This window comes from Scardinius erythrophthalmus, assembly GCF_964197995.2.
Source record: "Scardinius erythrophthalmus genome assembly, chromosome: 13".
NCBI classification, from domain to species: Eukaryota; Metazoa; Chordata; class Actinopteri; order Cypriniformes; family Leuciscidae; genus Scardinius; species Scardinius erythrophthalmus.
The window spans coordinates 7752121-7766716 of record NC_138233.1 but is presented as its reverse complement, the minus strand read 5'-3'; the positions used below and the strand labels follow the sequence as shown (position 1 = coordinate 7766716).

The following is a 14596-nucleotide window of genomic DNA, read 5'->3' as shown; positions in this document are numbered from 1 at the left end:
CTACAGTTACCACACCTCAAAACATTGTTCAGATTATGTATTTCAAGACGTTTGTAAAGTTTTTGTCATTAAAACGCTCTTGTATGTAGGACTAATTTCTTACGCATCTAATCCCATGCCTCCGTTGCTAATTCCAAAACGTCATTTTAGAGTTAGTAACGGAGGTTTGAGCCACTGATAGCAGACTAATGCTGGGCACACACCACTAGCTGACACATTCTCTGGCTGTTTTCATCGACTGCAGCAGATTTTAAACACCGACTTTGAACACAGACTGAACGCGCTGAACACGCGTTTGGGCATTATCAGTCATAAGTATCAAATTACATCATAACCGGCCTTATAGTGTGTCCCCAGTTATTAATGCAGTTATTAGAGAGAGAGATGTTGCAATAATGAGACAGAAAAGCATGTGCGTCAATATTATTATTTATTTATTTAATTCGTTTTAATTAATTCGTTCATTCTTTTTTTTTTTCATTGACAGATGACAGTAGACTAGCCAAATAAATGAAACACAAAGCCCTTTTAACAAGTAGGCCTATCAATAATTATTTATTTGTTATTATCTGCAATAAAAATCCGTACTGCAGGACCATCCATTTATTTAGCCTATATTCAGTTTAATTTTCTATTTATTATAATATAGATAGGACTATATACTTTATTTATTAAAATTAAACTGCATGTTTCTATTGATTGTGAAGCTAGACATTGAAAATTGCAGATCAAGCGCATGGGGCTAAATGTTTTTTTCTTGTTATGAATTGTATCCTATTTTCCGTTATTACCGTTAACTACGCGAAGTGATATGGAACTGTAATGCGGTCAAGACCTTCCTGGAACTACTTTAGCTGTGCGTTTCCCTGAAAATAATGCACACCTTAGAACAGGGATCAGCAACTCCGGTCCTGGAGGGCCACTGTCCTGCAGAGTTTAGCTCCAACCCTAATTAAACACACCTGAACAAGGCAATCAGTGTTTTCAGGATTACTAGATAGATACAGGCAGGTGAGTTTTTATCAGGGCTGAAGCTAAACTCTGCAGGACAGTGGCCCTCCAGGACCGGAGTTGCTGATCCCTGCCTTAGAACGTTCGTCAACCAATCAGATTCAAGCATTCAATGGCCCTGTAGTATAATATATATATATATATATATATATATATATATATATATATATATATATATATATATATATATATATATATATATATTAAATTCAATAAATAAATTCAAATTTTTTTTGAAATTTTTGAAAAAAATTAAATGCATTTCATAGGGCCCTAAGTAAGGAGTTTTTCTATTGGCTAATAAAGTTTCTGTCTTTCCTGATTTCTCCGCCTCCTCAGACCAATGGACCTGTCAGCCATCAAGAAGAACATTGAGTCTGGGCAGATCCGTACAACAGCGGAGTTCCAGCGTGACATCATGCTGATGTTCCAGAACGCAGTGATGTATAACAGCTCGGATCATGACGTCTACCACATGGCCCTGGAGATGCAGAGGGATGTTCTGGAACAGATACAGCAGTTCCTGGCTACTCAGCTGATCATGCAAACATCAGAATCAGGCATCAGCACCAAGAGCCTGCGTGGAAGGGAAGCCAACCGCAAACAAGACCCCAATGAGAAGGTTAGAGACACACATGGATAGTCACACACACACACACACACACACACACACACACACACACACACACACACACACACACACAAACATGAGTGGAAACAAGATATTGTGGAGAAGGTTGGAGGAATAACAACACAAACACACAGTGAGCACCTTAAGGAGACCCATCAATCACATTATACTTTCAGCGCTAATTATTTGGCCAGTGACATTTCATAGTTTTTCAATGGCTTAAAAAACTTACATTGATGCATTTCCTATTTAGTTTGTTGTTGGTGCATTAGAAGAACATAAAAGGAACAGGTCCGTGTCATTATAGCTGGTCATTTCGTGGTATAAAAAATTAGAGCAGGTCATTCAGTGAGACAAAAGAGAGCTCAAAGAAGCAGGAAGATCATTAGAAGGTCTTTAAGACTGTTATTTTAGTATTATTTGTATACAATATAGTTATTAATATTTTAAATTTGCTTTTATATTGAGATTTTCAATTCTTGAAAGTTATTTTTAATCATTTTAGTTTTAGTCAACAATAACACTAGACTGTTGAGTGAAAAGCATGTGCAGTTATGAAGAAACATTGCATCTCTAGAACAAATCAAGATCCAAGACTGGGTTTTTTTAGAGAGCAAGGCTAGAAGCTTCAAACGCCTCAAGGACAGGACATCAAAGTACATCAAAGAGTATGTGGACATCTGAAGTGAAGTGTTGTGGACAGTGAAACGGTTTAGGAAGAGCGAGAGTCAAAGAAAGGAAAGTGAAAATCAGCTTCCTGTGCACCACAGCATGGAGCTTTATCTGGGAGGATGATGCTTATTTCTGTATCTGGTGAAGCAGCATGAATTCAAGTGTGTCCTGAAAACATCATTTTTACTTGGATAAAACCTTTTGCCTCCAACTATCGGTTGACAATGCCACCAAACAGACGGTTCCTGCAACTTGACCTGATTTCAGTCCAAGCTGAGAAAGAATGAGAAAGCACAAACTGAAGCATCATCAGAAAATATAACTCATGATGTCTTTAGGCTGCAGACTTAATGGCCGTCAGTACACTCAGAATGGATTTGCGGCCCTGAACTGCATATGACGTTGTTGTAATACTCACAGGTAATCTGCACAAATTGATTTTCTGGCTCTTAATGGGATGGCTGCGCTCAAATTGTCGTTTCAGCACTTTGTCCCTGAGCTAAGTTTTATTTAAAATCCAAAAATGCTGAAATGCAGGAAAAAGTGTCACTGTCCAAATACTTTCTGTATAAACTTGGATGGTGGATCTCACAAAACCTGTCAAACACTTGTTCGGGTTATATTTTACCCCAAAACGAGAAGAATGAAATTAGAACCAGATTTTTAATTGTCATGAAAATGTCACAGACCTTTTTTTTTTTGTCCCTTTGTCAAAATATACAATGCATTCCGACATTTAGACACCTTCAATTTATTGCTTTACATTACCACATATTATGACAATATAAGAATCATATCTGTGATAAGAAAAAACTGAAATGTGAAAAAAAGGAGTCTGAATACTCTCTGAATGCACTTGACCGTTGATTTCGGGCTAAAATTTGGCCGGATATGTTTTCGTGAGATTGATTCAGAAGCAATTTGGTTTCCACACACTCCACATAGATGAAACACTTTCTTATAGGACCCAAACAACAGATTTTTTTGTCCCTTACCCTCACTCACACACACACAAGTGAACTGCTGAAGTCCCTGACAGTAAGGTTAGCGTTACTTGCACTAACACACAGTCTCGTATGTAGACCCTGAGTCCTGCACACAAAGACCCTCATTTAGAGCCAGAACCACCTGCCAGAAGGAAAAGGAACAACTCCAAACAAGAAACTAATGAGAAGGTCAGTGATGTACACACACAAACACACTCACAGGTGAGAATCAAGGGCAAATGACTACTGCACTACTAACCCATAATGAGACTTCTGCACAAATACTCCACATGCATCCGAGGTTCTCTTCCAGGTTTCCACACGGCACTGGATTTGTGGCTCTTGTTGTTCTGTAAAAGACTGAATCTATGGTTCTATCTATCCTATCCGTCTGTCTGTCTGTCTGTCTGTATATACACTACCGGTCAAAAATTTGGAATAATTACAATTTTTAAAAATGCTTTTGAAAGAACAAGGCTGCATTTTTTTATCAAAAAAATGTAGTAAACCTGTAATATCATTACTATTTAAAATAACTGTTTTCTATTGTAATACATTTTAAAATGTAATGTATTCCTTCGATGCAAAGCTGAATTTTCAGCATCATTACTCCAGTCTTTAGTGTCACGATCCTTCAGAAATCATTCTAATATGATGATTTGCTGCTCAAGAAACATTTCTTATTATTATCAATGTTGAAAACTGTTGTGCTGCTTAATATTTTTGTAGATTGTCTGTAGATTTAGTTTGTAGATTTATTTGGATAGAAATCTTTTGTAACATTGTTATAACATTGTTATAAATGTCTTTACTTTTGCTGAATACGTGTTAATTCATTTTGAAAAATCGTACTGACCCCAAACTTTGGAACGATAGTGTATATCAACTTGTGTGATTATGAACTTGTATTGTAAATACAACTTGATTATTGTAAACAATTTATTTGTGTATGAGGTGTTAAGGGTTGGGTTAAACTGCCTTTTGGTGTCATCTGTTGTTGAATCTGTGTGCCATTTTTTATTTTTTAACACACCAGACCAAAGTTAAGTGAAAGTTTTTTTTTTTTTTTTTGCATGGTTTGTTCAGTGATGCTTTCACACTGAGCTGTGCGATCAAGATCATTCAAATGACGACGCTCATTTCATCACCATCTTTTTGAGTTTATGTTGGAGTGCTGCGGTCGTCATGGAAACAGTTACAACACACTCTCACTTACATGAACACCTCATGTCTTCATCCGGCTAACACACGCATAGACACAACTCTGTTACTCATCAACCCCACAGATCCTCCCTTTAGTATCTCCAGTTTTGGATTCTCCTTTTTCCATCTTTATTTCATTTAATCCTCCTTTTCTTTCTCATCTGTGTGTGCCTTGTATGTAAAGAAGCTTTCCAGGGTGACCAGATGACCATGATAGAAAACTGCTCCATTTTTCAACGTGTTTTATATGCGAGAGACTCTAGTTCAAAACCAGTGTGAAAGTCTGCGTTTTTGTTTGAATTCACAACCATCTGAAAACAAAATCCAACAGAAAACTGGATTCGTGGATAAGATGTTTTTTAAGAGGACTGGCAATGTAAAAGATTTGTCAGATTCCCAAAAGCAAGTCTACTAAATCACCTTTATTTATAAAGCACTTTATACAATACAGATTGTTTCAAAGCAGCTTCACAGTAATCAACAGAAAAAAAGATCAATGATTCAAACTTCATCAAAAATGAGACTGCTGTAAAGCAATCATTATTCAGCTCAATTCAGTTCAATGTTGATTCAATTCAGTTCAGTGAGTGGCATCGATGTTGCAAAATTAATTGATTATGAACCAAAGTCGAATCGGCTATAAAGCAGAAAACTTCATAAATAAAAATGAATAGTTAATATCTTGAGTAGGTTTGTTGTTATAAGCAATTAGATAAAAATGTTAGAACAATAACATAAGAGCATCTATTTCTACTTAAAACTAATGTCAATCATTTTGCAGATGCATGACAGATGTGTTCAACTTATCTCTTCAAATTATGAAAGGAAAGCAACAGATGATTCCCCATACACTTGTCATTTAAGGCTAGATTGAATCACTGTAGTATCAGCATACGCATGTTCATTAATCACAATCAAACTAAGATTAAAAGCCAAGTCACCTTTATTTATAAAGTGCTTTATATAATACAGATTAGTTTCAAACGAACAAACACAGTGTGATTATGATTCAGGCTGCATCACACTGTTTATTTTGGGAATTGGTATGTTTTGTCAGGGCATGAAGAAATATGAAGCCGAGTATCATCAGCGTATCAGTGAAAACTAATGCCATGCTTCTTAATGATATCTCTCAACTAAGGGTAGCATATGAAGTTCAGATGCAAAAGCCTCTAAGTGCCATCTGAAATTTTCTTCTAGAATGATCATTTTTATCAAGCTTGTTTATTTAAGTTCAGTTATTTCACTTAAATGGCAATTAATAGGTAATTTTCATGGCACTTAGAGGCTTTTGCATCTGAACTCTTCATATATAGGATGAAAAGCAGCGGTCCTAGTACTGAGCCTTGTGGTTCTCCATACTGAACTTCAGAATGATCAAAATGACACCTCTTTCTTTACTGCTAAAACTAATTGTTGGGTCAAATTACGTCCTGAATATAATTCCCTCAAGATACGGGACTCGTAAAACGTCTGGTCATTCTGGTCCCTTTGCACATCTCGGATGTTTTCCGTCTCATGATCAAGGATTTAGATTAGTATACCTGCTGTATGCTCCCATAACACCTGCTTTTGCTCTGTTGTACATGTCTGTCTGTCTCTCTGTCTGTTTCTACGGTAGGTTTTAAATAGTGAACTCTCTTTTTCTCACTGTGCTGTTTGTCCTTCTACAGGACAGCCTCTCCATGGCCTCTCCTGCTTTCCTTCTCTCTCTCTTTGTAAGTATCCAGGCCGAAGATCACAAGATATTCCCCGTCCCCTCTAACCACACACACACACACACACACACACACACACACACACACACATACACATTCCATACTCTGACTCTGTTCTCTGATTGGTTTGATCTGATCGCTCGCTTCATGATTGAGCAGCATTTGCTCCCTGTTATGAACTCGTCCAGGTTTGTATGATGAAAAGGGTTGAGAGCTCCATGATATATTCAGCCAAATAATCCATTAAAAATGAGTATTGTCATTATTTATTCACCCTAATGTTGGTTCCAATTCAGCTTTGACATCACAGGAATAAATTACATTTATAAATATATTACAATTGAAAACAGCTATTAATATTGTGAAACATTTCTGTTTTCACTGTATCTTTGATCAAATAATTGCAGCCTTGGTCAGCAGGGGCGTAGCACAAGATCCCGGGCCCAGTCCTGATGGGCCCCCATGTTCCTCAATTTGTATATATACCCCCAATGTAGGCTATAATATTGCTAATTTTAGATACTATAACCTATTAATTTAAAATTAAACAGGTTTCAATTTAGGCTATTATAATTGTGTGTTATATGCGAACAGCATTGTTAGTGTACAGTTTATTTATTTAGCCTTTACCTCAGATTACATGTATAACCAAATTATCATCTGAAAGTGTATGTTCTGCTCTTTCAATGAGTTGTCTCAGTTAATTTTTAACACTAACGATCGCGGAGATATTCAAGCATTATAGATTTCAAGTTCAAGTTTGTGCTCACCTTTCTTTTGAAAGAAGTCAGTTACCAATTGTTTCCCCTCATTTTGTTTTCTTTCCTTCTCCTGTCTTTCCTTTCTTTTTTGGTGGTCTGATTTGGCTTTCTTTGAGAAAGACATTTCTACAGCATAAGTTTGCGCTCCACCAGATGCTCAACTAACAAACATAAACAAAATGCGTGCAGATGGACTAAACCATTTGGCGCATTAGCGAGGGGTGGGACCAGTCAGTCAATCAACCAAGTTATTAAGCCAATACACCAACTTTACATTTCATCTGACATTCATTATGAAATTTAATTAGGAAATGAAAATATCCAGGTAAAATAAAATATATTCCAGACTTTTCAAGGGCCCTCTCTCCCCTTGGGGCCCTGGTAATCAGCACTGGTTTTACCCCGAGTCCGACGCCCCCTGTTGGTAAGCATTAAAAAATATGTGTATGTGTTTGTGTGCCGATTTGGAATGACATGAGGATGAATAAATAATGCACATTTTTTTTTTTATTTTTGGGTGAACTTTTCCTTCAAATGTTTTGGACAGCTTTTTCCTTTTTTCTCTCTCTCTCTTCAAGAAACTTTAACTCTTCAGTGAGCAACTCACTTTTGACTATTAACACATCCACTCTTTCTTTACTATGAAATTGTTTTATGCTGTTTTACTGTTGTTTAGCTTTTCTGTTGTTTCATCTTATAGTCTGCAATTTCCTAACTATGTGTTGCAGCACTTCCCCTGTCTCTTTAAGATGAATCTCTCATGTTCTAGTAACACACACACACACACACAAACACACACTTCCTGTTCTCAGGTAATAGCTAGTTAGTTTGGCTGTGATGGTCTGGTGTGTTAGGGCAGTGGATGACAGGCATTGGCTCACATCTTTCCTGCTTCTCTACTCTTCCAGGACGGAGGCACTAGAGGACGCCGCAGTGCCATTGAGGCCGACATGAAGATGAAAAAGTGAACTGAGATGTTTCACTGCAGCTGTCACGGAAGTTCAATAGGCTTTATTTCCCTGTTTCTTTAAGAAGTTCTGGCTACGTTTAGTTACTCAATGCCTGGGTGGTTTGATTCAGCAGTTCAACACAGTCTAATTACAGCTGGACATAAAGGACAAGAAAAGAAGAGACTTTTTAAGGGCTCGACCCCTCTTTCACCTTCAGTCCTAGACCTGAAGACTGGTTCAGTGTGCTCTGATGGTAGACTCACGGGACAGGGCAAACTGACCATGTTTATGGAGTTGGTTAAAAGTTTTTGGGTCGATTGTCACAAAAAGTGAGCCGTCATCACTGGTCTCTTAAAAAAGTTGAATGTACCACCATCATGACCACTAGATGGTTAGAAAGCAGAATGTCACTTTCTAGAGACAAGTATGAAACTTTACAAGCCATTGTTCAAGACAAAGATTGCTATCGCCTTATCACTTTGGGATGATGTAAAACGCTGAGGAAAGAGCAATAAAATTAATTTTAATATAAAATTCATTCTTCTATAGGAATGAATAAGGATCCTCGGTTTCGTTAAACTTGATTTTCCCCTAGTCAAGATCATTGATGCTTTGGTTTACAGTTTAAAGGCCTACTGTACTAGTTTCGTTCTTAAATAAGTGAGACTTAATTTGACATCTGTATGTTTAGAAAGAACATATAGTTTTGTACAGAGCCTTCGTGTACAGTGTTTTTGTATAGTGTCGTGAAATGTTTTAATAAAACATGAGAGTCTGCAAATAAACAAGATGTTCATGGGGTTATTTTAAGAATAATTTATTCCACTTGTGCTTTCAAACAAAAATACTGTTACAAAAGCTTCACTGGGAGACAATACCAGCTTGTCCCGTTCGTTTCAAAGTCACACACACACACACACACACACACAAAAAAAAGATAACTATTAATGGCTTCAACATATATCAGCGGACAATCTGAGCCTTCCTATTTCCCTTAACATCAGTAACAGTAGTGAAGAATCTGCAGTCACAGTCATACAAACATGCCACTGTGATCGCATCACACATGCGGTGTCACCTGACAAATGCAACTAGTTACAAAGTAGTGTTTGTTATTCTCTGATGAGCTTTTACAGCATTATATAATCCAAGATTATACATGATTGTTCCAAAGTTTGGGGTCAGTACGATTTCTATACATTCAACACTTCTTTCAAAACATTTTAAAAATCTTTCCGACCACAAACTTTTGAACGTTAGTGTATTGGGTTTCATGTTTTTATTTATTTGTATGTATATTAATGATCTTTTAAGCATCATATAATGCAATATTATGACAGCATAGCTGCTAGAAATGTCAGCTTCTTTAAGTTTTAATATCAACTTCTTTAAGTTTTAAACACCATTCTGTAAACTCTGAAATATACTGATGTAACAGTGAGAAATAATGTGCAAAATGAACAGTTCCTTAAGTTGCCCTCGTCCTCTATATACCTCAGGCATTGCCTTCTCCTTATTTTACTCTCAATACCACAAGTTTAATAAAACTGAAGTACAGTAGGAGTGGCGGACGAGTAGAGCTTCCGTTTGATAAGCCGGTATTCCCGTCGGAGGCTCAAGATCTTCCCGGTCCCGAACAGGATCTTCAGCGGAGGCCATCCGCCCAGGTCAGGCTGCAGGACCACTGACACCTCGAAGGTCGGCGTGAGGCTCCGATCGGGAATGACGGTGCCCAGCTTCAGTAGTGTGCCCTTGCTTTCCATGAACATGTGGATCAGTGCGCCCCGTATCCCACACGGCTCATCCGTGGATGACCGCAGGATGTCTCCGGCCACTCGTGTGGTCATGTGCCTGGGCAGACGCAGCTCCTGACAGCGCAGACTTGCTCCTTTAGCGTCATAGAGGCACTTCTCTATGCGTTTGGACAGGTCGAGGTGAAGACACATGTCTTCTCTTTCCTCCTCTTCCAAACTGCACTCAGATCCCAGACCTGTGAATGAGTAAATGGGAAGAATGTGTCAGGCTCAGCTGATCAGAAAGAAAATTTACGCCTCAGCGGTTTGAGAGTGACCAATGGCTCATTAGATTAGGATCAGGAAACTAACACCGTCAGTCTGTACAGTGTCATCTGATGATCTAAGCTGTTGGACTTCAGCAGAATTAATATGTTGCAAGTTTGGAAAACTGGAACAATGTGCATATGGTGTCATCAATAAAATAAATCACATGTTCTTTCAAATTGATCTTAATGAGAAATCTTAGGGCAGACAATTCTTAAAGTCTTGATACAGGAAAGCTTTTGAACGTTAAGATACATTTTTATACATTTTGTTGGTGCACTACAGGCTATATAAGTTGTCAATGTGAATATTCTGTTCATTGTATATAGTAAAATAACAAAAAAATGGACAGAGTAACAAAATGTCAACTGATAATGAAAGTCAGGTTGGGGGAAGTTGGTTGATGTGAATTATGCCATTCAAACTAAAAATAAAACTTTGTACACAAAGAAAATCACAATGATATAGCCTACATTACAATCTTCTTTTCTGTAGATTTATACAATAAAATATAATTAATATGTTACGTAAAAATTACGTTTTTAATATATTCAATATAGAATGTAGTAAAATATGACACTAATTTGAGGCTAATATATTGTAATAATTTTTAAAATATAAAAATAAATAAATTAAATATAAACGTATAGAAAACACGAGACTTGCCTCAACCGTTTTTCATTTAAAAAAGATCCTAATTTAACATTTTTAAACTAGACTATGACCATCTAAAGCCAGCGAAACCAAAACGGAGACGCAGCGTCTGTGACAACATGCCCCGCTCTCCCCCACAATAGATCGTTTTACATTTAATCATTTAGCAGACGCTTTTATCCAAAGCGACTTCCAAATGAGGAGCGCAATAGAAGGATGAGATTCTTACTTGATAAGCTGTGTGCTTTCATGAGTCTGCCGCCGTGTTTGAGCTTGTGTCTGTCGGATCTGAAGCACTGTGGCAAGCTCAGGTCCTCTGGGCTTTCCTGCTCGTTTCTGACGGTCATCCCGTTACCGAGCACGAGAGCTTGGGTATAGACCATTTTAACGTGATTTCCTCCGAGTGTTTCCCCGAGAGCTCGCCCAACTCGTCAAATGAGTGTTTCTTTGTTCCTTCCATGAATGCGAGAGGTTGAAATGTGTGGCTCTGACCCGCAGCCTGTATTTATACTGAGCGCGGCTGTTGTTGCATCAGCTGAGGTGGTTTGTGGGATGGGCGACATGACGAAAGCCCGTGAGAGGTTGCTTTAGTACATGCAACCTAACCGGCTTCTTGCGTTTATACGTTTAGATTAGGTTTTATAGTATATTCAATTATATTTAGGCTATATATATAATATAAAGAGCATTTCAGTGATCCCTAAAGAACATTTCAGTGATCAGTTCTTAAAAGAACTATTTTTTTCTTAGTGTGAAGAACATTTCAATAATCTTAAGAACCCTTTTAAGGTTCTTCATGAAACAATAGATTGCCACAAAGAACCTTTATTTTAAAGAGTGTATTATATTATATTATATTATATTATATTATATTATATTATGTTATATTATATTATATTATATTATATTATATTATATTATATTATATTATACATAAAATAATTTTGGATTAAATGTTATGTATTTATATTATGTATAATGTTTATATTTTTAGATGCTGTGACTGATCACTATATCTTATTACAAAATTATATATATATATATATATGATTATGCTAATGATGAAACAAAGACATTTAGAGTAAAGTTTAGCTTATAAATACACAGACTTGTTTATTGACTTGTAAATACACAGTAATTACTTTATATCTTTGAATCATTGTGTCAGATGACTCAGATTGTTCTGCCATAACACATGCAAAATGCTGGTGAACAGAAGAAGGATGTAGGCTTCTGTAAAAAAAGAAAGTGATTCAGACAGTGTGAGATATGAGATTATGCACAGGTGAGACTCACATGACCAGAGAGACAAACAATGTGGCCAGTAAAATCCAGTTCTGTAGCCTGTCAAAGAAGCACTCTTAAAGGGATAGTTCACAAAAAAAAAAAAAAAAAATCTGTCATCATTTACAAGTGGTTCCAAACCTGTATGAATCTATTTCGTCTGCTGAACACAAAATGAAAAAAATGTCGGTAACCAAACAATTGATGGGCCCCATTGACTTCTAGTATTTTTTCTTATACTGTGGAAGTCAATAGGGCCCATTAACTCTTTGGTTACCAACATTTTTCAAAATATCTTTGTTTGTGTTCAGAAGAACAAAGAAAGTCATACAGGTTTGGAACAACTTCGGGGTGAGTAAATGATTACAGAATTTTCATGTTGGAGTGAACTATCCCTTTAAGAGTGAAATGCTCCTCATGACCCAGAAAACATTTCTACACTCTTGCAATCCCTCTTTAAAATCGAAATATTTTTAAGACTTAAAATTTGATTTAATAAATGCAAACATTCAATTTGCCTGTTTTTTAAAACTGCATTTGCTAAATGTAAAACTTTAAAATTAGTTTATTTTCATGGCAAATCAGTTTGATTCTGAGTTTGATTTTATTCATTCCCAATGGAAATACCGGTAGATGTGTGACTAAAGTCTGTCTGATTTGCTGATCTAGAAAAGAGCTTTTACAGTCTTACTGGCATGTCTGAAATCATCAGCTTCTGTCTGTTTGCCGTCTGTCTGTCTCTGAGTCACGATGAGGGACTTTTCCTCGTGACCTCACCTTTGTTCTCTGTCATTATTAACCAACCGGTCGTCACACTGCACCAGAAATTAACCATCTTACGATATTACAATGAGGAAGTAGATGAGACTTCTTTAGAACCACCTTCGAGAAGTTACATGTAAATGAGGAAAGAAGAAGTCAACCACAGATCTGGTGTATGTATTCCTGAGTGGGCCAACAAGGAAGGAAGATTAAACTAATGAAACCTTTGACCATGGAGGGTTTTCATAATGTGATTGCATGTGCAAAATGTGATTGTGTGTCTTCACTGAATCAGCTGTTAGTAAAATACATTCATGTGACCTCAAATTAAGTCAACAATTTAGCTTATTCCTTCTTTCTATTTCACGGCTCCTCAGCAAAGCAATGAGAGGAGCGTCAGATCAGTCTGTTGATTTTGATTTAAACTCGTGCTAGTTCATCCATCAGTGTCAAAGCAAAACCTGATGGACGTGTCGTCTCGATCAGCTGCTTAGATGGAGAGTACTGAGTTTTTCATGAGAAAACCCTCTGTCTATACACTGAGAATATATTTTGTAGTAGGCTAAATATCACAATAATACATTATTACACCTAATAAAATCTCTGAATATCATTTAAGTGATTGTTTGAGTGGAGATATCACAATAATTGCCTAAAAGTCCACAGGTTCAGTTGTTTTCATGAAAAGAAAGTATTTGACCGAGTGGAAGATATATTGTATATCAATGGGACCTTCCTGATTAAATAAATAAATGCTTTTAAGGTATAATTACTATATTTTTGATACAGATCAATCAAAATATTTGAGAATGGAGAAATTATACTGATCAGATTCAAGAACTACAATTAGTACTCATTCCATAACAAAAAAGTAAGAAACTGAATAAGTTAGACATGATTAACAATAGCGAGCAAAGTGAGGAAAGTCTCAAGCAAAGAGAGTAAATATTAAAATGAAGTATTATTTGTGTGATTTTGCATAAAAAGAATATAGGAGGAAATCTGTTAGTGTTATGTTTGAATTTAGGGGCTTCAATAAATAAATATATTAAAATATATATATAATAAATATAATACAATTATATATATATATATAAACCTCTTAGTTTAACCTATTTTAATAAGAATAATAATATTTATTTATTTATTTAATATAACATTTTAAATACATTTTCACACACAATTCATTGGAAATCGATAGCAGTCCGAGTGTAATAAAATGAATCAGTTTGTCAATCCACCAGTGAAATTACATCAGCTCAGCTGTTGAAACCTTTGTTGAACCCATAGACTGTAGGTTGAACCCTGATGGACTAGTTTGCTCAGCTTCTTTCACTTTAGTGGAAGGGCTTTATAGAGTGTCATTCCAAAATGTTAAAATTAGCTATCAGCTGATCTGTGGATAAAAGTTAGATTAAAATATATTAGTCATAGACAAGCAGTGTAGTGATTTAGTTTGAATCTTCCCAGTGTTACGAATCACCTCCGTCACCATGACTTGTTTAAACGTGTTTCTCTCATTCAGTGTAATTGTTCTGCCACAGGACATGGAAAATAATGCAGCCAATCAGAAGAGAGCTGTTCACCGGAATTTTCCAACAACACTGAGAGTAGTTATTTTCTTCAGTAATAAGGAAACACCTTTCATTGGAAATCTTACCATTTCTGTATAGGCAATAATTTATTTACATTTCTTGTCAAATCTTTTTAGAGCTAATTTTAACATTTTGGAATGGCACTCTATAAAGCCCTTCCACTAAAGTGAATGAAGCTGAGCAAACTAGTCCATCAGGGTTCAACAAAGGCTTCAACAGCTGAGCTGATGTAATTTCACTGGTGGTTTTCTCACTGAAAGTGTCCATGAGTATTGCAAGAAAGGAAAGAGAGAAACTTATAAATAACAG

General features: G+C 36.4%; 2 protein-coding genes across 12 annotated transcripts in view; one reads left to right on the top strand and one right to left on the bottom strand.

Moving 5' to 3' along the window:
- brd8b (bromodomain containing 8b) overlaps window positions 1-8854 on the top strand; it is a 35445-nt gene extending 26591 nt beyond the window's left edge. For 4 of the 11 annotated variants that reach the window (XM_081382948.1, XM_081382953.1, XM_081382945.1 and 1 more), the window contains 4 exons: window positions 1351-1633; window positions 3397-3489; window positions 6177-6221; window positions 7891-8854. In XM_081382948.1, the coding sequence (XP_081239074.1) occupies window positions 1351-1633; window positions 3397-3489; window positions 6177-6221; window positions 7891-7950 (481 nt within the window). In that variant the 3' untranslated portion in view covers window positions 7951-8854. The remainder of the gene's footprint in view (window positions 1-1350; window positions 1634-3396; window positions 3490-6176; window positions 6222-7890) is intronic. The other 7 variants (XM_081382946.1, XM_081382955.1, XM_081382950.1 and 4 more) reach the window with 3 other exon arrangements.
- LOC308700982 (DNA damage-inducible transcript 4-like protein) lies at window positions 8730-11127 on the bottom strand. The gene is made up of 2 exons (XM_081382957.1): window positions 10876-11127; window positions 8730-9922 (listed from the first exon to the last, which is right to left on the bottom strand). The coding sequence occupies exons 1-2, from the start codon at window positions 11027-11029 to the stop codon at window positions 9471-9473; spliced, it is 606 nt and encodes a 201-aa protein (XP_081239083.1). The 5' UTR covers window positions 11030-11127; the 3' UTR covers window positions 8730-9470.
- Between the last annotated feature and the right edge of the window lie 3469 nt (window positions 11128-14596).

Excerpts from the sequence above, each read along its gene's own strand:
- LOC308700982 (XM_081382957.1), bottom strand. The coding sequence starts at position 11,029 with ATGGTCTATACCCAAGCTCTCGTGCTCGGTAACGGGATGACCGTCAGA. Across the intron at positions 9,923-10,875 it reads GAAAGCACACAGCTTATCAA|GTCTGGGATCTGAGTGCAGT; the intron begins GTAAGAATCTCA and ends ACTCATTCACAG.